The following is a 21,028-nucleotide window of genomic DNA, read 5'->3' on the forward strand; positions in this document are numbered from 1 at the left end:
CATCTTTTAACCTTGTTTTCTTACAACTTTTGAAAACCCATCTTGAGCTGAACTGAACAAATAGAGGATATGGATAAAATAGCTTGCTTTCAAGAAGTGAATCAACTTCTCTTTCAACTTACCACTACATTTCTTTTACATTCTTCAATTTCTCTTAATTATCATTGCAGTAAAAACTCTTACAGATATGAATTTTCTGCCTTTTAGCCTAAAATGACCAGCTTTTACATGCTTGTTATGTCATGTGTTTACAATACATTTAATGCTAAAAGATTTATTTTTAGCTGGCTCAGTAAAATAGCTGGTTGCTGGAGTTGTTGTCATAGCAGCAATCTTAACAGATAGGCTCATCCTATTTAGCTTTTGCAGCCGACGAGCGGCCGTTAGGCAACAGTTTGACAGTTCTGCAGCATTTTTCTAAAGATGGAAATTGTGCTGGTGGTGGTGAATTTTTTTTGGCCTTACTTTAAAATATTTCTTTCTGTAGGTGTGTGGAGTTCGATTCTACATTTTCCCCTAACAACTTATGATAACTTTGAATACACAACATGTGAGATTCAGAATTTAAGTCTTAATTTGTAGGAGCTTGGAAATAAATTACATGGTGCAACATATTGCAAGCTGCTTTGATGATTTTTTTAAAAAGCCAGAAATATTCTGAGAGAAAAATGCCAGACTAGAGAACAAGATTGTGCATCATTTATTCAGCAGTAATTTTAAGTCGTGGCAGACTGGGCAAATATTACTGAAGAACTTTGTGGGTTGTTTTTGATGAAATGCACTGCCTGGGTTAGATGATATCTTAGGATTTTAGTAATCCCAATTCTTACTTTCTTAGTATGAAGAGAATAGGATCCTTCTGTATTGACAAGCAAAGAAATAGTATTTTCAGATTAGTCTGTAAAATCAGACATACCTCTAAGTGTTCCCCCGTAGCTCTTAGCTGTTACAAAAGTTCAGTTGCCCTCAGGTCTGAATGCAGTTCTGTCTGAGATGAAATGTGAATTTACTGTGAGGAATTTCTCCTGTCTGTAACTTCCAGTCAGATGGTATTGAACCTAAATTACTTTCAATGTGGTTGAGCAAAAGACTTACTCTCAAAACTCTCTTAAGTCTCTTAGTAGACAGAGTAATTAAAAAAAAAAAATGGAAGTATTTTAGTTTAATGCTAAGAGATGGGTTTGGGTGCTGTTGGCTTAGGGTGCTTCAATTATGATTGAGTCAAAAAGTCTATTTAACCTTCCAATGACTTTTTTTGCTCCTTAAGCCTCACTTGTTAAAATGTATTGTTATTACAGACTGTCATATCAAGTGTGTGTGCTTATTAATTTCCGATCAATCACGGCAACTTTCCTCACATCTCCCCATTCTGGGTCGTTTTGGGGAATAGTTCAGGCCGTTGCTTTCAGCTTCTGGTTCAAAGCCAGTCTCAGAATAGCAAAGGCAACTTCTGTAACTCTGGCTGGTATGGATTTGATATTGTGCCACTGTTTGGTGGACTAATGTAGAAAACTAATGAGTGAATCTGGCAGAATCTCCCAGCAGAAAAATGAAATATCATATACCCACACACATTTTAATGTTCAAGTTACATTACAGCTTTTGAGTGCATCAAGGAGGTCGGTGCTCTGAAAAAGCAGAGTTCTTGCTGTGGTCCCACCACCCAAGCTCCTGCCTCTTCACCACTTAACCTCCCTGCTGGGCAGCTGCTTTCCCTGGGTTCTGGTGGTCATCTGACTCTTGAGACCTGCTCCCTGATAGGACCTATAGGAAATATCTTGGACAAATGCAAGGGTGCTCTCTGTTGTTTTGTCCAACTGGTGGTTTTGTTGTGTGAGGACAGAGCTGTTTCCCTGCTGGTCTGCAGCATTCCAAAGGCACCGAGTGAAAGGGAAAGGCAGCAGTGAGAGCTGCACCCGATTACCTGGACTTGGGGATGTGTTTCTGTCACTCACAATCTGTGTCTGTTTTGCTGTTTCAGGCAAAGTCGTGCATTTGTCATATGTGTGGTGCCCACCTGAACAGACTCCACTCTTGCCTCTACTGTGTCTTCTTTGGCTGTTTTACAAAGAAACATATTCACGAGCACGCGAAGACAAAGCGACACAATTTAGGTGAGTTCTTATCCTAATGGTGCTCATAACCCTCTGTGTTATCCCTGTCCATTCCAGTCCAATAAAGTGATATTTTCCTGTAGTTACCTCACTAGGCAGAGAGATAGTTTTATTTGTAGTCTGGTTTAGTTTAGTGGCATTATTCTAAACTTGGTGCTTAAACTTCCGTTGCATCACTGTTAAGTTTATGTTCACAACTTGTAATTTGTTTAGTATCTTGGTATTTATGAATTAATGTCATATATAAAAATGTGAGGAGGCAGAGTTTTGTGGGTTTCTTTCCTAAGTGTTAAAAATGGTGGGTTTAATGCCTGGAACTAGAACATTTATTTCAGTAAACTTTTTTTTCAGGAGGTCATAATCACTTCTTTTCTTGCTGAGGAAAAACCCCATCATTTCTATCACAAAGAAGACTAATCAAGTAGCAATCAGAGTTATTTGAACTGCTGAAGTTTGAGGGGGTGATTTTCTTCATTTTTCTGTGTTGGCTTCTTACTTCTAGTGGGGTCAATAACCTAAGTAGTAAGAAAACCGTTTATTTGATATGGAGTACTTTTCCCTCAACCATCTTAAAAAATGCTGGTTAAAGGCCAACAAGTTCTTCTCTTCTGTCAGCTTTGGTGCTACGTCATGTTCAAAACCAAAAGCCTTTGGTTTTGTTTTGAATTACCTATTGCTTATAGTTTAGAACATTTTTGAGTTACAATGCAAAATCCTGATCTATATTCTATATTAAAATTCCATTTTAAAATGGATGGATATAATTTTTCTCCAAATTAAAATATATTCTTGGTGGAGTGATGTAAGAAACAGGAAAAAAAAGGCATTATTTCATGGCACAAATTTGCTCTTGACCAGCGTGGCCACCATTCCTAATTTAATTTATCCTAAGTGCTTATGGAACAAACTGTCTTTATTTTCCATGAAGACAGAGAAGCTCCAGAAGGCCAACAGTGCTGTGTACTCCTGCGCTTAAGAAACGGGTGTGTAAGTTTACTATTTTTGGAAAAGATGATTTAAACCAGCAGATCGTTATAGTTTCTTCCTCCATATGTGTCAAGAAAGAAAAAGATGAGACTCAGTAGTGGTATAGTTTAAGTTTGTAAATGTCTTGAAAAATAGAATACTGGAAAATAGTACTGAAAATTCCATCACGGTATGGCTAAGAGCACTGGGACTGTTCAGCTCACAGGAGAGAAGGCTCAGGGCAACCTTATGGGTGCGTACAAATATCTGAAAGAGGGGTTAAAAAAAGTGCATTGGGCTGTTTCCAGTGGTGTCCAAGAGGCAGCGAGGACAAAGTGAAATACAGGAGGTTCTGTCTGATCATCACACAACTGTAAGGGTGACCGAGGACTGGAGCAAGTTGCACTGAGAGGTTGTGGTCTATCCCTGAATATATTTGGAATCTCTCTGGACATGGGCCTGGGCAGCCTGGGTGTTCTGGATGGCCCTGCTGGAGCAGGGGCTGGACAAGGTGACCTCAGAGGTCCTTGCCAACCTCAGCCATTTTTTGAAAACTGAAAGTACCAAACCAACCCTCTGTGACATCTTTTAGTTGCTTTTTGCAGAGTGTGGTCTCAAAGAGCTTTTAAAGTCGATTCATTAGCTGAAATTATTTTGGAATATTTACCAACACAGAAGTGCAAATTTGAGGTAAACTCAAAGAATTTCTGGTAAAAGGGAGGAGTGGGGGTGTGTGTGTATATAAATATATATATATATAAAAAAACAACCTTTCGTGCGAATACAAGTTTATGGCTACATGTAAGGTTTAAAAAAATACTGTGCTAAATTGAGACTGTCAACAGTATTTACCTGTTTATCTGTGGACACTTTGTAAACACTAATTTTTTTACCACTAAACATATTTATGGAGAACTTTTAAAAAAAGCTTTATAACTACACACATTCTCAGCTGCTGTTTATGTGTTTGGGAAGCTTAAATTCAAATTATTTTTTGTGTGAGGTAGAATTTGCTGTTGTCTGCTGTAGTGAATTAGCTTCTGTTTTCTTAAAGGAAAACCAAAACTGGATGGAGGAGGGAGATTCTTGAAGATGCTCTTGCTTAAGGACTGTTGTAGTTATTGTCGTGGCACTAGGCAATTAAGACTGTGTCAGATAAGGTACTTCCCAAAAGGAATAGCCTTTAGATAAAAAGGGCAAGAGTTAATTAAGCCAAAGCACAAAATACTTTACTGAATCATCCCAAAAAGGATTCTTCTGCAGCTAAATATAAATTACTTGGTGCACAAATACACATAACGTGAAGATTGTGCAAGCGACTGCTCGATTTCTAGTTTTGGAGATTCCTTTCTCTTTTTTTTTTAATGTATGTTTTGGTGTTTCATTTCCAGCTGCATGTGAAATGAGCTTTAAAAATATTTTTGTAGTTTTACTAGTGCTTTTGGTTGCTTTTCCTGCTGCAGTTTTAGTTGGGAAAATAACGTCTGATAGGCAAAAACAAGCTAAGTGCTTTGAAATTTCAAAACGAAGAGGAATTATTTTAAAGCACTTGGTGACTTTTTGCTGAGCCAACATCAGTCTCCATGGAGACAGGCAGGAGCTGCACACTTAATCACAGTTGTAAGAAATACCATGGATTTCAGCTGTAACAGCTGTCTGAGCATGGAAGGGATGTGTTTGCAGCTTACTGCTGTGTGTTTCAGGAGGCTCCAGCATCATATTCCAGAGTGGTTTTAAATACATCCCTTGCTATCTCTGCTTCCCTGAACAATCTAAATTAGGCACTCACAATCTGACCTTACAGTGATACCTGTGCTCTTGCATCTGCCTCCCTGTTCAATGTATATTAATAACACTGTACTTAATTTAATGTATTCCTTGAGTTGTGAATGTGGGTGACGGGTAGGTGAGGTAAGATCCAGCTATAGGAGCTGCTTTTTTTTTATTCTCTGCATTGCACAGTCTCTCTCAGTCAATCTCCAGGACAGGCTGATATTCCCAGTGGGCTCTGTGTGTCTTTTGTGAGGAGTTGTGAAATGGTGAGAGCAAAGTCCTTACTGATCTCTTCTGGGATTCTTTGTATTTTTGATCCTGGCAGATGTTTCCTTTTCCCCACCTGTAGGAACCTGAACTATTTTTAACTTTTCTTATTGCAACTCTTATATGATTCTCAACATCCTCATCATACTTCACTTTTCCAGTTCTAATGTGTCCATCTCCAGTGCAACCCTTTGGATTAAGACAGTTTGCTTGCTAATGACTTGCATTCTTAGTTAATGCTTCCATGACTTCTACTTTGTGCTTCTAAACCTGCTGTTCAAAACAAAGCTGGTATTGTTACTTGGGAGTTAAACTCAGTGACTCCAAAACTTCTTTTCTGATTGGTGGTACTTGTCTTCCTCTTTAGTGGTAGTGATTGGAGTTTCACTCTTGTGCTGTTGCCTCTTTGCTAAGTAACTTGAAATCCTTCTGGAGCTATTTTTATTATCCTAAATGAATATGTGCCATCAACATACTCTGTCATCTTCCTCAATAATCCTTCCAAATCAGGTTCAGCACCTGGGGAGTCTGCTGGTGGTTTCTATCCTTGTAAAAATTGATGGTTTCTTCCTTCTCTTTTCTACAGCTGTTCAATGAAGGAGAATACACATTAACTTAGTCCCAGAGTAGCAGGAGCAGGAAGATGTCTGTGAACAGTAATTCTAAAAGAGAAGAGATGTTGGTGCTTTAAAGTTCATCTCAAAACTGTAGCAGTGATTAATTTATCAGTTTCCTGACTGGGACTGTAAAATCCTGGGCAGACACCAAATGAAGTTTTAGTATTCTTTCTGAGTGAATATTTTCTGTTACATAATGTTGCTTTTTTAATATATGCACATACTCTTAGCTGCAGGAAAACCCACTGGTATACGGCTTGGGACAGTCTGTTACAGATGGCCATTCTGAGTTAGACTAGTTCAGTTATGGTATCAAAGCTCTGTGCAAAGCTATTTATTTAAACTCCCTGCTGAGGAGCCAATTTGTGCATGTCCATGCTGTGCCTCTCTCTATTAAAGATGCACTTGTAACACCTGAACAGTGTCTCTGAAACAGCACCTCTGATGCAGGTTTTGGGTGAAGTCTTGATCTGCTCTGAGGCCTCATTCTGTAGTTCAGGAATAGAGGGGAGGTGAGTTAGCAGGAGTGAGGTTCAGTGGTTTAAAGACTAAACGAGAGAGAGTTGGAAGACTGAACTGTTATTCCATTTCTAGGGACACTGGCAAACAGTTCATTATGGAATTAGTCCTGTTAGGGTACATTCATTATTTATTAGATCACAAACTGTTTCTTGAGGAACTGTTTTCTTTTAAGTATATGCTGATGTAAAATTCAGTCCAATAAATACATTTGTGGTGAGAGGAACTGGGTGGGTGAGCCTAATAATAATGCTCATAGATTAAGTTGAGGATTTTTGGTACAATTCAAAAAGCTTCTACTTCCTCTGGAAAACAAATAACTAATTTTTTTCATCTGATTCAGAGGAAACATGACAGAAAGCTGGTTTCTGTACTGAAGTTGGTAAAAGGGAAAAATCTGATCACTTCTGTTACTGCATACCTGTCTGAAATTTAATATATAGAATCAGAACACTTCTGTAAAGGAATGACAGTAAAAGCTGTTTAATTTTCATTTGAGTTGGAAGGTGTTGACTGTAGTGTTGCTTCTGCCAGTTCTTTTTTAAACAGCAAAGATTTTCATAACACCCTATGTGGAAAGGGCAATTAAAGCTGTTCTCAGCACAGTTTACTGCACTGCTGGAGTAGCAGTTAGATTGTTTTTTCTGTTCACATCCAGGCTCAGAAAGGGGTAGAGAAGGTCATCTGGGCATTTTACCAGCCTCTTGATTTGAGTTCTAATGCTTTACTTGGTGATGGTGTGGAGAAGCCTGTTGAGGAGATGAAGGTGAATGGAAAGCAGCACACAAACAGTGTTTGCAGTTCTGTCAGAGGTAGATGCTATCACATTAATATGTCTTTTTTGATAACATAACTGATTTTCACAGAAAAAAGGAAATACACTGAACCTGACCGGATCAAGTAAAGGATTTGACATTTTGCCCCCTTGGAAATTATTACTTGAGGTAGAAATGGCAGGGATCAATATGAGAATCATGGTGCATAAGAGGCAAGAAAAAGGGAAGTTGATGAATGAACTGAAAGCAGAGTGTGTAGGACACAGACTTAACTAGCAGAACCAGTCCTGGTTTACTGCTGTTTTCTAGTAATTGAAGAGAAGGAATTTTGTCTGTGTATGACATTCCTGATGGTCACAAAGTTCAGAGGTGTTATTTGTACTGAGGAAGGCTGGGTAGCCCTGTGAGTTAAATAACCTCAGTGACTACAGCAAAAAAAAAGGTAAAATTTGATGGGAGAAGGTACAAAATATTGCACTTCAACATAATATCCTTGTGATGCCAATTGGAAGATCATTGATTGGAAGAAGAGGAAAAGGAGGAAAGCATTTTGGATGCACAGGTCAGTTGCAGGGTACGGCTTGAACTTTCAATATTCCCGATTGCCATTAACAGTATCTGCTGCTCTGGGATGTATTGTGCAAAGTATTGCAGGGAAATCATCTTTTGCTTATGTGAGGCACATTCCAGCATGGCATTCCTGTGCCTTAGCTCAAGCTTGGAGCCAGACTGGATTCATAAGGTGGCAGCAGGAAAGTTCATTGGAAATGTCTTCTGCTGGGGGCTGCTCTGGAAGGTGCAGGTAAGTGACGAGCTCCTGCCAGCCATCCCTCAAAAGCTCCTTTTAGTATCAGAAAAGACTCCTGAAGAGTTCTCTCTATACCTGGAATATTCTTATCCCTCAGAAAACCAACTTGCTGAATATTTACCTGTGTATTTCCAGCTCTGGATGTATCTGCTTGCCTCAGACCCAGCCACAAAGTTCTGTGCAGTTCTGGATCTTGCTACTGCTTCTACTGAAAATACGGTTATTTACATAAGTCTCCACTGTTGCTCAGATGAGAATATGCAGATGAGTATAAGCAGTTTGTATCACATCATGTGCAGCAGCTCCAAACTTGGTGACTGTGGTTTGGGGGTTCTTCCCCCAGATTTCTGAAAAAAACCCAGCAAGATTAAGTAAGGGAGTGTTTAACAATTTCTCTCCTTTAATATATTTTAGTAATATTTTGAGAGATCAGGAAGAGGTGCTGTAGCAGGAGGATGTAATTCTTCTCAGTTTTTAAAGGTTTGCTGCAAAGAGGGGAACTGTGGAAGGTCGTATGGTCAGAGGAGGGCAGGGAGAAGACTGACAAAAGGCAAAATATATTTTATAATAGGGCAGCTTAAGTATAGGAATGCTACAGCCTCCTCTGCAGCATATTGGGGCATGCACACATATGTAGGTACTGTGTGTATACAATACAGGTGTTTCTGAATGAGGTCAAGGAGCTGGAATTAATATTCTGCTCCTAACAACTTAACATAAAGTGGTTTGACACACTGTGACTCCTCTAAATTAACAGTTAAAAGCGTATTTGCTGTCTAGATTCCATAGGGATAGCAGGACATTTTTTCTTCGTCTTACCTTTCCTGGCTTGGATTCATATGGAGTTGTAGGATGCTATTCTAAACCATCACAGAAGCGAGTGTACAGCACAGGGGCTGCCCATTTGGCTCCCGGTGTTAAGTGGTTTGCAGCATAGCATTGGGTGCTTGCCATGTTTGGATTGCAGGCAAATCGAATTTAAACATTAAAATTCTAGATCCATATGGGGCCAACAGGCATCTTGGAGACTTCAGAGCCACAGAAACACTTTTCACCTGTTGGCTTCTGGTTTAAAAAAAGAAGAAAAAGTAACACTTAATGGAATAGTTCTCGAGTATTAGGAGAAGATACTGAATGTGAGAGGGAAGGATAATGCTTGACTATGACCATCATTTTTAATGTGGATTAAAAGATTTGGTATGTGAGGCTGCACTTTTGGCAACAGAAGGAAGTTTGGGGTTTGTTTTTGGTTTTGGGTCTTTTTTTTCCCCCCTGACAGTAAATACCTGCAATTCTCAATGGCTGGATCATAATTTAGCAGGAGTAGTCTCTTTTCCGCTTATTTTCCTCCCTTCTTATCAGTTCAGGAATTCTGACCTGTGGTGCAGATTCCACGTGCCAGGAAATCGGGAGGAAGGCAATCAGATGCCTGCTTTATGCTGATAGATCAGAGACAAGATCCAGTGGAGAACTGGCTGAAGTTTAACATATCACTTCTTGGGAACCTGAGCCAATTATCTGGAATGGGTTTAATGATTAACGCTCAAGGTGAGAAATCAGGGAGCACAGATTAGCTTTGGATGTTGGCTTAACATGGTCTAAAAGAATTGCCAATTTAGCTTCCTTTGTTACAGAAGTTGAAGAATATGCAGGTGACTTGCATAGAACACTGTGTGTGTTGATTTGAGGTTGATAATATGCCAAGACTGAGTCACAGAAATTCACAATGGATTTAATTTCAGTACAGGTGAAAACTGACCTGAATTTTGAGTTGCTGCTGGATGGTTTTTTTTTCTACTTGAGTGCACCCAGTGATCCAAGGGAGATGATACCAAAACATGATTCACAAATATCTCCTGTCTGATGAATGGTATTGAATATTATGGTGAAGTATCTCATTCCCAGCTGTGTAAAATCAGTTCTTTTCACCTGGGTCTCTCAAAAACTGAACATCCAAGTTTTTTTACCTGGATGAGACGTGCATGTGCACACTCTGGATGTGGCACACTTCCCTGCTTTTGTTGTGTTCCCATCATCTCTGGTCTCTTTAATATTTTCACAAGGCCATCAGTGGATATAGTTGGCAAAATAAAGCACTTGGGCTTAAGTAAAACACTTGGCTCCCAGATGGAGAGTTTGAAAACCTTTTGCTGCCAGATTTAAACTTTCACCCCTGAGCTGTTGTTTTTTAAAACTTAGTGTTCCTTGCACCAGTAGATAAAGTTGTTGTCATTCCTGCATGATCTTCTGTGCTGCCTCCTTGTTTCTCTAAACTGATAGTTTTACTTTTAAATGAAAAATAAAATGTATTTTCATTCCTCTCCTGCATTGCAGCTGCGTACAATTTTGTATGTAAAGGGGTATGAGGAGATCAGACTTTAAAGGAAGGGCAGCTTGTTGCCAGCACAGAAGGTATAAAAGCAAAGGGGAATGTTACATTCCAAGAGGTCTTTTCATTCTTAAATTGCTCTGCCTGTGATCACCAAGTAGGTATTTTGAATTCCTAAACCAGGAATCTAGATTGATCAAATTTAATAAAATGACATTGTGATTATTTTAAATTGCTTTTGGTTCTTCCTTGTGAAAGCAAAAGGTAGATTTCTACTTAATGTGTATTTTATTTTTCCAGGGTAATAAATTCTGCATGTGTATTAAGCTAAAACTGAAGTTCACTGATTTCATCCCCCTGTACCTTCCTGAGAGAAGTGTTGTAGTAGTGTTAGGAAGAGCAGATCCTGGAAGTTGGGAGTAGCAGCCATTCTGGAGGAGCTTCCTAAGAGAGATGTTCATTGTGGGGAATGTGGGGCATCATGGCAGACTTGCCAGTGGGTTAATCCAAAACACCTGGGCATTATTCCTAGGTTGGTAGTTCCCAAACTTTTTCTGAATTTGAGGCCTTTTTGTTAGTTTTGTGATCCCAAATATCAATGCAAATACCAGTGGTGAAATTTGCTATATGTGCATTCTCATGCTTCACTGTTGTGTTTTTTATGGAATTTTCTGGCCAGGTGTTTCAGTTTGGGATAGAGCTTCATGGCAATTTGGCTTAAAACAAAAAAAGTTTAGCATTTTTCACAATGAGGTGAAATTTGTTTCATTCCCTCTAGTCCTTTGAGGGAGAAAGTTTTGCGTGGACTTTGTTCTTTGGATATTGTGTAACTTCAGTCAGTGCTAAGGAATTGCTCGCTTGGGAAGAGTTTCTGTCCATAAAACAGTCCTTTCAGTGGTTCCTCTGTTGTTCTTCACCTCAAGACAACCAGCGTAAGAAAGTTTAAGTGTATTTCAAGGGAAAAAATCAAATTATACTAACCTGAAAGAATTAACTTCCAAAGTTTCCTAGTGGACTCTTTTCCTGAGCAGCTGTGTTCTGGCTCCATGAGAAACTCCTGCCCTTCCTCCATGCTGTGGCCAGGCCTGTGTGGCTGCCTTGTCACTGGTGCTTGAGGTAATTTGTCCAAAACCCCTTGCAGTCATTAAAAAGACATTGGAAGGGTTGGCATATGTACAACTGCATTGTTCCCATAAGTGTGCTGGAGAGAGGGTATTTCCTCAAGAGTCCTTAATCAGGCTCTGGACAATTACAGCTTTAACTCCGCCAGTGTTTCTGTTAAACTTTCTGCTCCTTTACACCAGAAATTCCTTCTGCTCTCAACAAGTGGTTTGTGCAAGGTGGTCTCTTGTTGGTTTAGATCTTGACATCTCTATTTCATTGCTCAGGCTCGTAAATCCAGGAAGAAAGGAAAAGTAAGGAATCCTCTGAGCACAGCTGTGCCTACATGTTCTAATGGTAAATTGTAACTATTAGTGGTCACAGAGTCTTATTCAATATTCTGCCAGCCCTGTTCTATTATTTGGGGGTCTGTTTGTGGGATGTTCTAAAAATATATGGAGAACAATATTTGGGTTTGTGTTTTAAGACCAGTACTTTGAATCTTCAACAATTTTTTTCTTGTAGAAAACTGTGCAGAACTGGTAATGCAATGAATGATGGAGTAAACACTGTGGAACTCTAATTCTCTGTAAGTTGTGATAAACCACCCCCCCAGTCACACAGTGTTTTATTACTGATCTCCACCACAGCTCAGAGTCTTGTCTTCTTTTGGGATATTCCGCTAAAGGAGTTTATTCAGTCCTCTAGTTAGCAGGGTGAAATATTCTGGTATTGGGACATAACAGAAGGTAATTAAAATCCTGAGTTTGTGACTTTACATGAAGTAACACAGTCCTTATCTTCTTACACAAACTGAGTGTGGTCCAAACAGGCAAAACAGAAGAATGGAGCACATCAGCAAGATAAAAAACTGTTTGAAGTAATTGGGGTTTATTGCATAATAGGAGAAGTAACAAACAATTGACATAATAGTTGAAAAAGTGATTTTAAAAAAGGGGAAGGAGGAAAAAACCAGCTTGCAAAGGACTAAAGGAGAGGGGGCAGCAGGTTGTGAGGGAGTAGAGGCTATGAAGGATGGAAGAGATGGGGTTAGAAAGGATCTTTACCAAGAAACGTCACCACAAGCACTGCCCCAGTAATGGGGCAGCACAGAGACTTCACCTGCGTTTGCCTGCTGAGATCCATGGCAGAATTCCTGCTGCATGGCATGTGGTTTGGCTTATTTAGCACTTCAGAGTAATTCAGTGCTGTTTCTTGCAGGCCACCTGATGTGGTAATGGTTTCCTGTGTTTAAAACAAGTTTCCACTGTAGTAAGACTATTCCACTAGTAGTAAGGCTATTCTAATAATGCTATTTATCTGGAAATAAAAGGAATTAAAAACCGAAATGTATTAAAGCTCTACACTTGGGGGATAAGGTTGATGTGTTTCTTAACTGTTGCTGGTGCAGATTGTGTTTTAGTAGGATTTGTTAGTGCCCACTGATTTTTAACTTTCCTGTGTTTGTGGCTGTTTTTCATATCTATGTACTGGAAATCAGGTTACTAGGATTATTTTGCATGTTTTCCATTGTATATGTTGGAGTAAAATTACCTTTCTCAGGTATTTATTTTGTTTCTTGGCTTTCTTTTGTTTAAGGTTGTGCAAGAAAAATGTTTTTAACATTGGTCAGTGTTCATTTGTTTGTTCTGAAAGGGTGTGTGAAATGAAAAATTGAGACAGAAGTAACCTGTGGAATAAACTGCCCCAGAAAATTTTCCCCTTGAGAAATAGCTTTGAATTTGCAGTGCTGTCTTCTGTTTGAACCTTCATTTGGATTTTAACTAAGTGCTTTCTGATTATTTTAATGGCTTTGAAGAGAAATTACTGAAGTCTTAGAAAAAGACAGTTCAAACTCATATGTCACATCTTACGGGGCTGGTTCTGCGTGCGTTGTAGTCAGTCACTGTCCAGATGCCTCTTGGTAACTCGGGTGTTTGAAAGGTAAATTGTAAATTACAGACAGCTTGAAGGCAGCTGATGCTTTGTTGTCCTGCACAGTTTTCTTGCTGTGCCAGAAACAACTAAATAACTCACTGAAACTGGAAAAATATCTGGGTTTTTCTCTCTCTTTTTTTTTTTTTTCCCCCCCCCCCCTTCCAGATTCTAAAGTACAGATTTTTCTTCTTTTGTGGACTGCTTGGAAGAAAGAGTGCCTGACTTGGAAGCCTGCTTTAAAATGCCTTCTGGTTTATGAACTCACATCTTTTTTCCTCCTCCCCAACTTCCCTTCTGTTTTGCAGCCATAGACCTTTTGTATGGGGGTATATACTGCTTTATGTGTCAAGATTACATATACGACAAAGACATGGAACAAATTGCCAAAGAAGAACAACGAAAAGCTTGGAAATTACAAGGTTTGGTTTTCCTGCCTGAATTTCTTGTTTCTGTTTTTAATCATACCTGTCCCTCCCATTTGTTCAGTGGCAAAAAAAAAGTAAGGGGAAGAAAGAGCTCTTTAGAGAGAGTAGTGCAGGCCATGGGAGAGAGATGTTAGTTCTTGCTTTCCAGGAGTCAGACTGTGGGTTTAACACGTGCGCCACACCTAATTATAGCAAAAATATTTTATTTTTAATTGCAAAAAAGTTATAGAAATATCTAACATTAATCCTGCAAAACTTGCATAATATCAAAAGTCAGATCTGTTTTAGGTAGAGAATGTAACAGTCTGCTCCTTTAGGCTTATTTACGTGGTACAGGCAATAAATCTGTTCCCCTCACATGAAATGCCACCCTTGTGTGTGATTTTTTTTTTTTCTTTTTTTTTTTTTTTAATAGATCATGCCAGCTTACTTACACACCTGTGCTTTCATGGTACACGCACAGTATCTATGTAGAAATATTTACACACAAATATATGTACACACATTTGTTTTATTCAGTTTGCTTTCCCTAATTTTTTCTTTTTTAGCCTTCACCCCAACAGTGGTTTCTCACTACCAGTGTACAATGACAGGTAAGAGGCGTGGGCTGGCGACGCACCTCACTAACAAGCGTCCCTTTGCTGATTATCCTGCCATTTTAGACATGAATCACAGTTAAGAATGCCAGTTTTATCGTGCAAATCGTTCTCCTCTTGTTTGGATATGTTCCAATGATTGAATAATTGCAGCAGACTTGATTTCATATGCCCTTTCCTTGATAGAACTCTTCAAAACAAACCTTTTCTCTTTTTTTTTTTTTTTGTTTTTTTTGTGGGGGGTTTTTTTGGGTTTTTTTTTTGTTTGGAAAGGAAGTATCATTTATTCTAAACTGGGTAGATTGTAAGCATCAGTTTTAAAAGCTTGTCATCTTCCATTTCCAGTGGCCTCTGGGGGGTATGTTTTCTTAAAGTGGGAAAGTCTGTATTTGAAGACAGATGACTTCTGTCTAGTAACATCTCTTCCAGAATCCATGGCATCCTGTTTCAATGTGACAGCCATAGTCAGGGCTGATATGACTTCAAACCATTCTTAACCTCATTTCCAGTTTTAAAAATAGCAGCTAACATCGTATTAACGAGAGCTTTTCTGCTGTCTCAAAAGATAGCTGCCTTCACTTGGTTCTTACTACAGGTCCCGGTGTGCTTCCTGTTTATTCCCTGTTTGAGGGGAGTCAGAGGAAAGGAGGATAGTGAGTCCTAGAACAAGGAAATACACCTTAAAATGCTTTAGAACAAAGCACTGGTTTTCAAAGCGAGATAAAATGAGAATACGTTTTAAGAACCTTTCATTCAAGTTCTGCATCTTTTCTGGAAACTCCTTCAATCTGTGTTGTTCGGGGCACCAAATTAATCAGCTGCAACAACATACCACATCTTCATTATGCATAGAAGAGGAACCCTCCCCCAGTTCCTTACTTTTAAATATGCAGATTTAAAGAGTAATTTCATACTTATGTTGTCTTTATCAACTGGTACGTTTCTCCCTTGTGGACTGAGATACAGCCAGTTTGTCCTGCCGTGGACATCAGTCTGCTGTAGTTTATATTCCAGGGAATAACAGCTACAAGACTGTGGTCCAAGATGACCAGAGGAACAAAGTTGTGCAGAGAAGGTCGAAGAATCACACAGAGGAGCTGCCAGGCAGGATGCCTCTGTACTGATTAGCTGTACTGATTAATGAATGGTATATTAAATACATATATACAAATGCATGTTTGTATGAATATGCACATTGCATCTTCTGTCCCTGGAGAACTAATCTGTAGTGACCAGTGAAGATAGAAAATGGAGGAACAGACAACAACACTTTAAATTACTAGAGTCTGCAATGTAGACTTTTTTTTTGTTTAAAGTAATGGCATAGGTTCTTTTTTATGTTTTTTTTATTATGAAACCATGTGTTTCCTCACAAATTTATCTAAGGAATGAGAAAGGGAGGTACATGGGAGAAATAATGGAGAACTATGTCTGTTTTTTCCTTCTTTCTCTATTGTTCCAATCCATGTGCTCCCTCCCTCTTGTTATCTGAGAGATCCCTTCCCAAACTGAACGTCAAGATGAGCACAAACCCCAAACTCAGTGTCTTGGGTTTATATTGTTATCACAGAGTTAATTTACCTCAGATCTTGTTGCCCACTTGAAGAACTTCAGAAGTGAATCCAGTCTGCAGAAACTGTGATTGGCTTAAAAACTGAAGAGTAAATGCAGTATATTTTCAAGTTTCTCTCCACAGTGCTTGAAGGGTGTTAGTTTAATAGATGCTCACATAACAACATGATGCCTGGAGAAAAAGAACTTTAAGAAAACCCCCAAATATCATGAGATTCATTTCATACTCTTGTAGTATTAACCTCCAGTGTGCTGAGTTCCCCAGTCCAGCTCTAGTTCAGGGTTGTCTGATGTAACTCTGAACAAGCTGCAACCTGGCCAGTTTTTTTTCCTTTGGTATTGAATAGTAATAACAAGGGAGGTGCAAATACACAGAGCCCTTCGTTCTAATTAATGTTTGAATTTTTGGGAGGGGAAAAATTGGAATTTGCTGAAGTTTAGCAAAGTAAACAATGACTGAAAAATGGTGACTTTTATAAACTAGAGCCTTCATTGCCTTTTCCTTCAGTCATCCCTATGTCCTGATGAAGTCTCTGAGAAGTTCCAATTTGAGTATTTCACCCAATAAAATAATTTCTTAGATGGAGATTTCGCATGCTGACGAGTCTCTGGCTATTTTATAGCAGCATTTTAAAAAAGACTAATTTTCACTTCTCTAACACTACTTCCCTGTAATTGTAAATGGTGACCTGTGCATGGTTTGCAAATCTTTGTTTAAGGTAGTTTATATTGGAGTTTTTGGCATGCTTGTGAGTGTTATTAAACCTTTTATTAAACCTCTTTCCTTCTTTGTGTTTTGGTTGTTTTTTGTTGTTGTTTTTAGTTTTTAAACATCAAACCATTCCTAATAAATGGCTCTGCCTTTTCCAAATTTTCAAGAGTAATAAAACCCCAGCATTCCTGTTAAGTTATATAGCTGGAACAGAACATGTTTTAATTTCTCTGTCTGACTTAACTTGTGCTCCTTCTAATGAAAGGCTTCTGCAAGAACATTTTCTGTCTGGTTTGCTCTGTTTGTGGCATTAATTGCACATGATTTTTTGTTTCCTTTCATTTATTTTTTTATTGAACAATATTTGATTCACCCAGAATCCTTAAAAATAATCCAGTCTGTCATGTTTAACTTAGAGTTGCTCTTGTGACATGTTTTGGTCCCCATCTTCTACAGCATTTAAACTATATAATTATATATAGATATATATATAAAAATATATATATGAATAGTCCTGCTGATAAACGTGGAACTATTGCATGCCTAAAGTTAAGTGCACACGTGTTTCCAGGTATGAATTTTGTTGTATTTGACTTAAACGAGGATTTAAACATATCCAAGGGAGTATTTTTTGATTATTATCAGGGTTCACTGACTGACTGTGTTTGGCCATGTTTTAACTGCAGTGAACCCAAACACAGGAATTGACAGCTGCACAAAGCCACTGCTGGTACTAACACGGTGTTACCAATGAATTTATATAAATTCCTAAGGGAGCATTACAAATATCACCAGGGTTGCTGGAGACATCCAATCCAAACCTGTTGGAAGCCAGTGTTCCATCCTCTGTGAGGTGTCCGTATGTGCGTCTCCAAAGGGTCTGTGCGGACGTACAGTGTGTCCAAAGCATTGCAGCTGTGTTATCTCATCAGTCTCAGTCATTCCCTGCCTTTTCTGTTTTCCCGGGTGTGTAGCTTGATGTTGAACCTTGGATAAAGGAAAGGGATTCTGTTATTGTTCCTTAAGCTCCTTGCGTAATCTGTTGTTGAATCAAATAAAGTGAGAGGTGGGTGTATTTGTGTAAATAAGAATTCTCTAGTCCTTGAGAATCCAGAAATGAGACCTTCTGTTACTAGAACCTGGAGGGTCAGTAGTTACTATGAATTGAACATTTTTGGGAGGGTAGCTTCTGACAAGCATAGCTATTTCTGAAAATGAAGATCAAAGAGCTATTAAAATTTAATGTATATTATGCAGAATGTGTAAGCCTCCAGCTATATTTTTTTACTATCCTTTTCATATGTATGATTTATAATTTATTTTCTGTAGCACAGCGCTGCTTCTGCTCCATGCATTCTATGAAAAATAACTCTTAATTGACTTTAATCCTCAGTTTTAGAATAGATTGCTTGCCATCGTATAATTCTTTATTTTTAATACCGAGATGCCTTTGTGACTCACAGTAATTGACCTTGCACAGCAATTTCTGTGCTACATAGGAAGCTGCAGCAGTACTGAGCTGGTCAGCACGTGAGTCTTCACTGTTGTGTTTTTCTGGTGTCAGGTTTACACTGAACACAGCTCTGTGCTGATTTCAAATCTAGTCTCCATATTACTGACCTGACTCATTTCTACTGCACTTTCCTTTGAGCAAAAGAAATCTACTGGAAATGCAATGTTGGTGTTCAAAGAGAATAATGACAGATTTTAGCTCATGAGAAAGGGTAGTTCAATATTTGGAGAGTTTTGTCTGGTTGGTGGAGGGAGGGTGGTGTTTAAACCTACTACTAATTTCATTTTTAGATGACTTTAAATATGTCAGCAAAGTGAATCTCAAAAATTAAAACTTGTCTAATCCTGCATTAATGGTGTAAGGAGGGGCCATTCTATGTAATGGCACATCCTAAGACATGTAGTAACTGTTTAGTGTATTGAATTACTAAATTCTGCTGTTCTCTAAAGATTATCTGTCCATTAAGTTGGGTCCATTTAAATTTATTTAATAACTTGTCAAAGTTCATCAGTGCTGGTTCTGTCATTTAACCTCCTCTGAGCACAAAGAAATGTACTTTTGAGTAAAAGCAAGTTTATTCTTGTGCTGGATTTTCTTTTTTAGTTGAAAGGAGGATTATAAGCCAGTAATGGAAAGTTTATTGGCCTAGCTGTTCTTTATAAGTAAAGAAGTACCTTTCTTTTCTTATGTTAGTTGTTCTTTGTTGGAAAATTTGTTGATACCTTTTTGAACCATATTTTTTGAGGAGGGGTAAAAAGCAATTGGTGTCTTGTAGTTGTGCATAAGTTGAATCTAACCTAATGGACAACACATTGAAAGTTTTGACTTGAGCAGAATTTTAAATCCTTTTACTAAAGAACTTCCTGAAACTTTCTTTTCATCTGCTTAGGCATTGGAGAGAAGTATTCAACATGGGAGCCGACCAAGAGAGAGTTAGAATTGCTACGACACAACCCCAAGCGGAGAAAAATAACCACAAACTGCACCATAGGTGAGTTCCAGAAATCCTTTCTGGAGCCAAATTGTCGCTGCCTTGTATATTCAAAATTCTGTGTTGTTTTTCCACTGGTAATTGTAGTAGATTTCTGTAAGCTTTGGGATAACAAAATCAGTTTATTTTACACTACCTTTTTCTCACTGTGGAAGGATATCTGCTCTGTCGCTTCAGGTACTGGTGATGATTCAGCTGTGTAACTGCTACAAAACACCATCCTTTTTTTGACAATATGTTTGTAGTGAGAAATCACTGATACTGTCTCAGCTCAGCCTTCATCAGAGATCCCATGAAGGGAAATCCTGTAGTTGGTGCATCCTTAACCAAAGCAGTCTATTGGTAAATCTGGTTTAGCAGAAGCAGCACAGTGATGTCTTCCTGCTTCATGTTTTACACTCTAAATGGGACCTCTTCAATTTCATATGAGCTCTGAAAAGCGATTTTCTTTCTCCAGTGGTGTCAAATAGCAGGTTTGAAATGCATCTCAAAGGTTTAATGCTTAAGAGTTCAGTGGTCTGGAGCAAAGAGTTCTCTGAAATGTGCGTAACTGCTTCTGGCTGGCCAGTATTTGGGTAAAGGTGATAAAAATCAACAGTTCTTCCAATTTTTTTCCTGCTGTTTTTAGGTTGGGGTAGTAGGGGGTTAAAATTAGCTCCCTGACAAGCTCTAATTAAGATTATCAGGCATTTTCCTATGCTGTTAAATGCACAGTAACATTTTAATGGTGAAGGTTGGAAATAATGGTAAATGGTACAAGGTTGTTAATGGTACAGGGTTGGAGGTGTAGCCATAGAGGTTGCAAGTAGGAAACTGAATTTTTTTCCACAGTTTTAAAGCTATGTAGTGTTTCATGAAACATATCATGCTTTCAGCACGCTTGCATTTGTGAACATACTTTCTAAAGCTTTCTAATGTCATGTTTCTAATACAGTAAGTAATTTAATCCAAAGTATGTGTATATTTATTTGGAAAAAATGGACTGAGAAGCACTGAGTAAGTTGAAAATGTATATAAAATGGTAATTCTAAAGAAAGGACCAATGTATTTGCAGTAGTGGGACAGGGAAGACAGTTGGAAAAACATCTGGACTTTGGAAACTTCAAGCAGCCTAGGAAAAATTAGCTAAGCAAAGATTGCTTGCATCATGTTCACATTGGGATTTGTGTTCTGAGAAACTCCAGTATATTTTGTAAAGAATGTTACAAATTACTAAAGATAATAGAAATGGGAGGAAGATGTTTGATAGAATTTTGAAGGTTACCGTGACCTTTGTGAAGAATTGAAGCACATTTCTGTGTTTCTCTTCTCAATCAGAAGGAATGCTCTGCTTGCTCTTGGAGGATTTTAAATCTTTCAGGCTGTTTAAAAAGGCCGTGTCTGGTTGCGTGAAATCTCATCCGCGGCTGCCTCGACGGGGGAGCTCCGGCAACATGGGGACAAGGGAATAACTGATCTCTTCACTTCTGCAGGCCTGCTTTTAAGAGTTTCTCCTACTGAGCCCTGGAGCTGCCTATGTGCTGAGATTTAGAAAGGAAGGAAAAAAAGTCAAAGCACCCAGGAGACATAATGCAGTTTTGGGCTGCAGTTAAAAGCAGAAGACTTGCTTTCTTTCACAAAAATGCATTGGGGGTTTAGCTCAAGGAAGAAAAGACCTGCCATTGTCCTTGAGCCTTTTCTCTCCACCTAACCTGCTGCTAAATATAAATCTGCTTCAGAGTCTTTTTGCCTTCCCTTCCCTCACTTTGACATGTCTGTTTGCAGTTTCAGATCAGTGAAGAGCCTGTTTGCAGACTGAAATGCTGCAGTAGCTGGACATTTTGGTTTCTCTCTTTTTCTAATACTCAATTCTTTTGAGATCAGGTTTTTATCAATCCCACAGCAGATTATTAGAGAATCCAGTTTATCTTCCGAGGTAGGTAAATGGCTCAGAGAATAGGCATGATGTCCAGTTTTATTGGTTCTGGGAATGAAAATGATGCTGATAACCATCTCTGATAGGCACTGCACA

At 38.6% G+C, this 21,028-nt stretch overlaps 1 protein-coding gene across 5 annotated transcripts in view; it reads left to right on the forward strand.

Annotated features, from left to right (window-relative positions):
• The window catches only part of USP22 (ubiquitin specific peptidase 22), a 96,163-nt gene that overhangs the window by 31,073 nt on the left and 44,062 nt on the right, over window positions 1-21,028 (forward strand). For 3 of the 5 annotated variants that reach the window (XM_048320586.1, XM_048320583.1, XM_048320585.1), the window contains exons 2-5: window positions 1,982-2,114; window positions 13,514-13,627; window positions 14,182-14,226; window positions 18,916-19,017. In XM_048320586.1, coding sequence (XP_048176543.1) covers window positions 1,982-2,114; window positions 13,514-13,627; window positions 14,182-14,226; window positions 18,916-19,017 — 394 coding nt within the window. Of the gene's footprint in view, window positions 1-1,981; window positions 2,115-11,795; window positions 11,860-13,513; window positions 13,628-14,181; window positions 14,227-18,915; window positions 19,018-21,028 lie in introns of those variants that run through there. The other 2 variants (XM_048320587.1, XM_048320584.1) reach the window with 2 other exon arrangements.

The sequence above is a fragment of the Corvus hawaiiensis genome, chromosome 16, assembly GCF_020740725.1.
Source record: "Corvus hawaiiensis isolate bCorHaw1 chromosome 16, bCorHaw1.pri.cur, whole genome shotgun sequence".
NCBI classification, from domain to species: domain Eukaryota; kingdom Metazoa; phylum Chordata; class Aves; order Passeriformes; family Corvidae; genus Corvus; species Corvus hawaiiensis.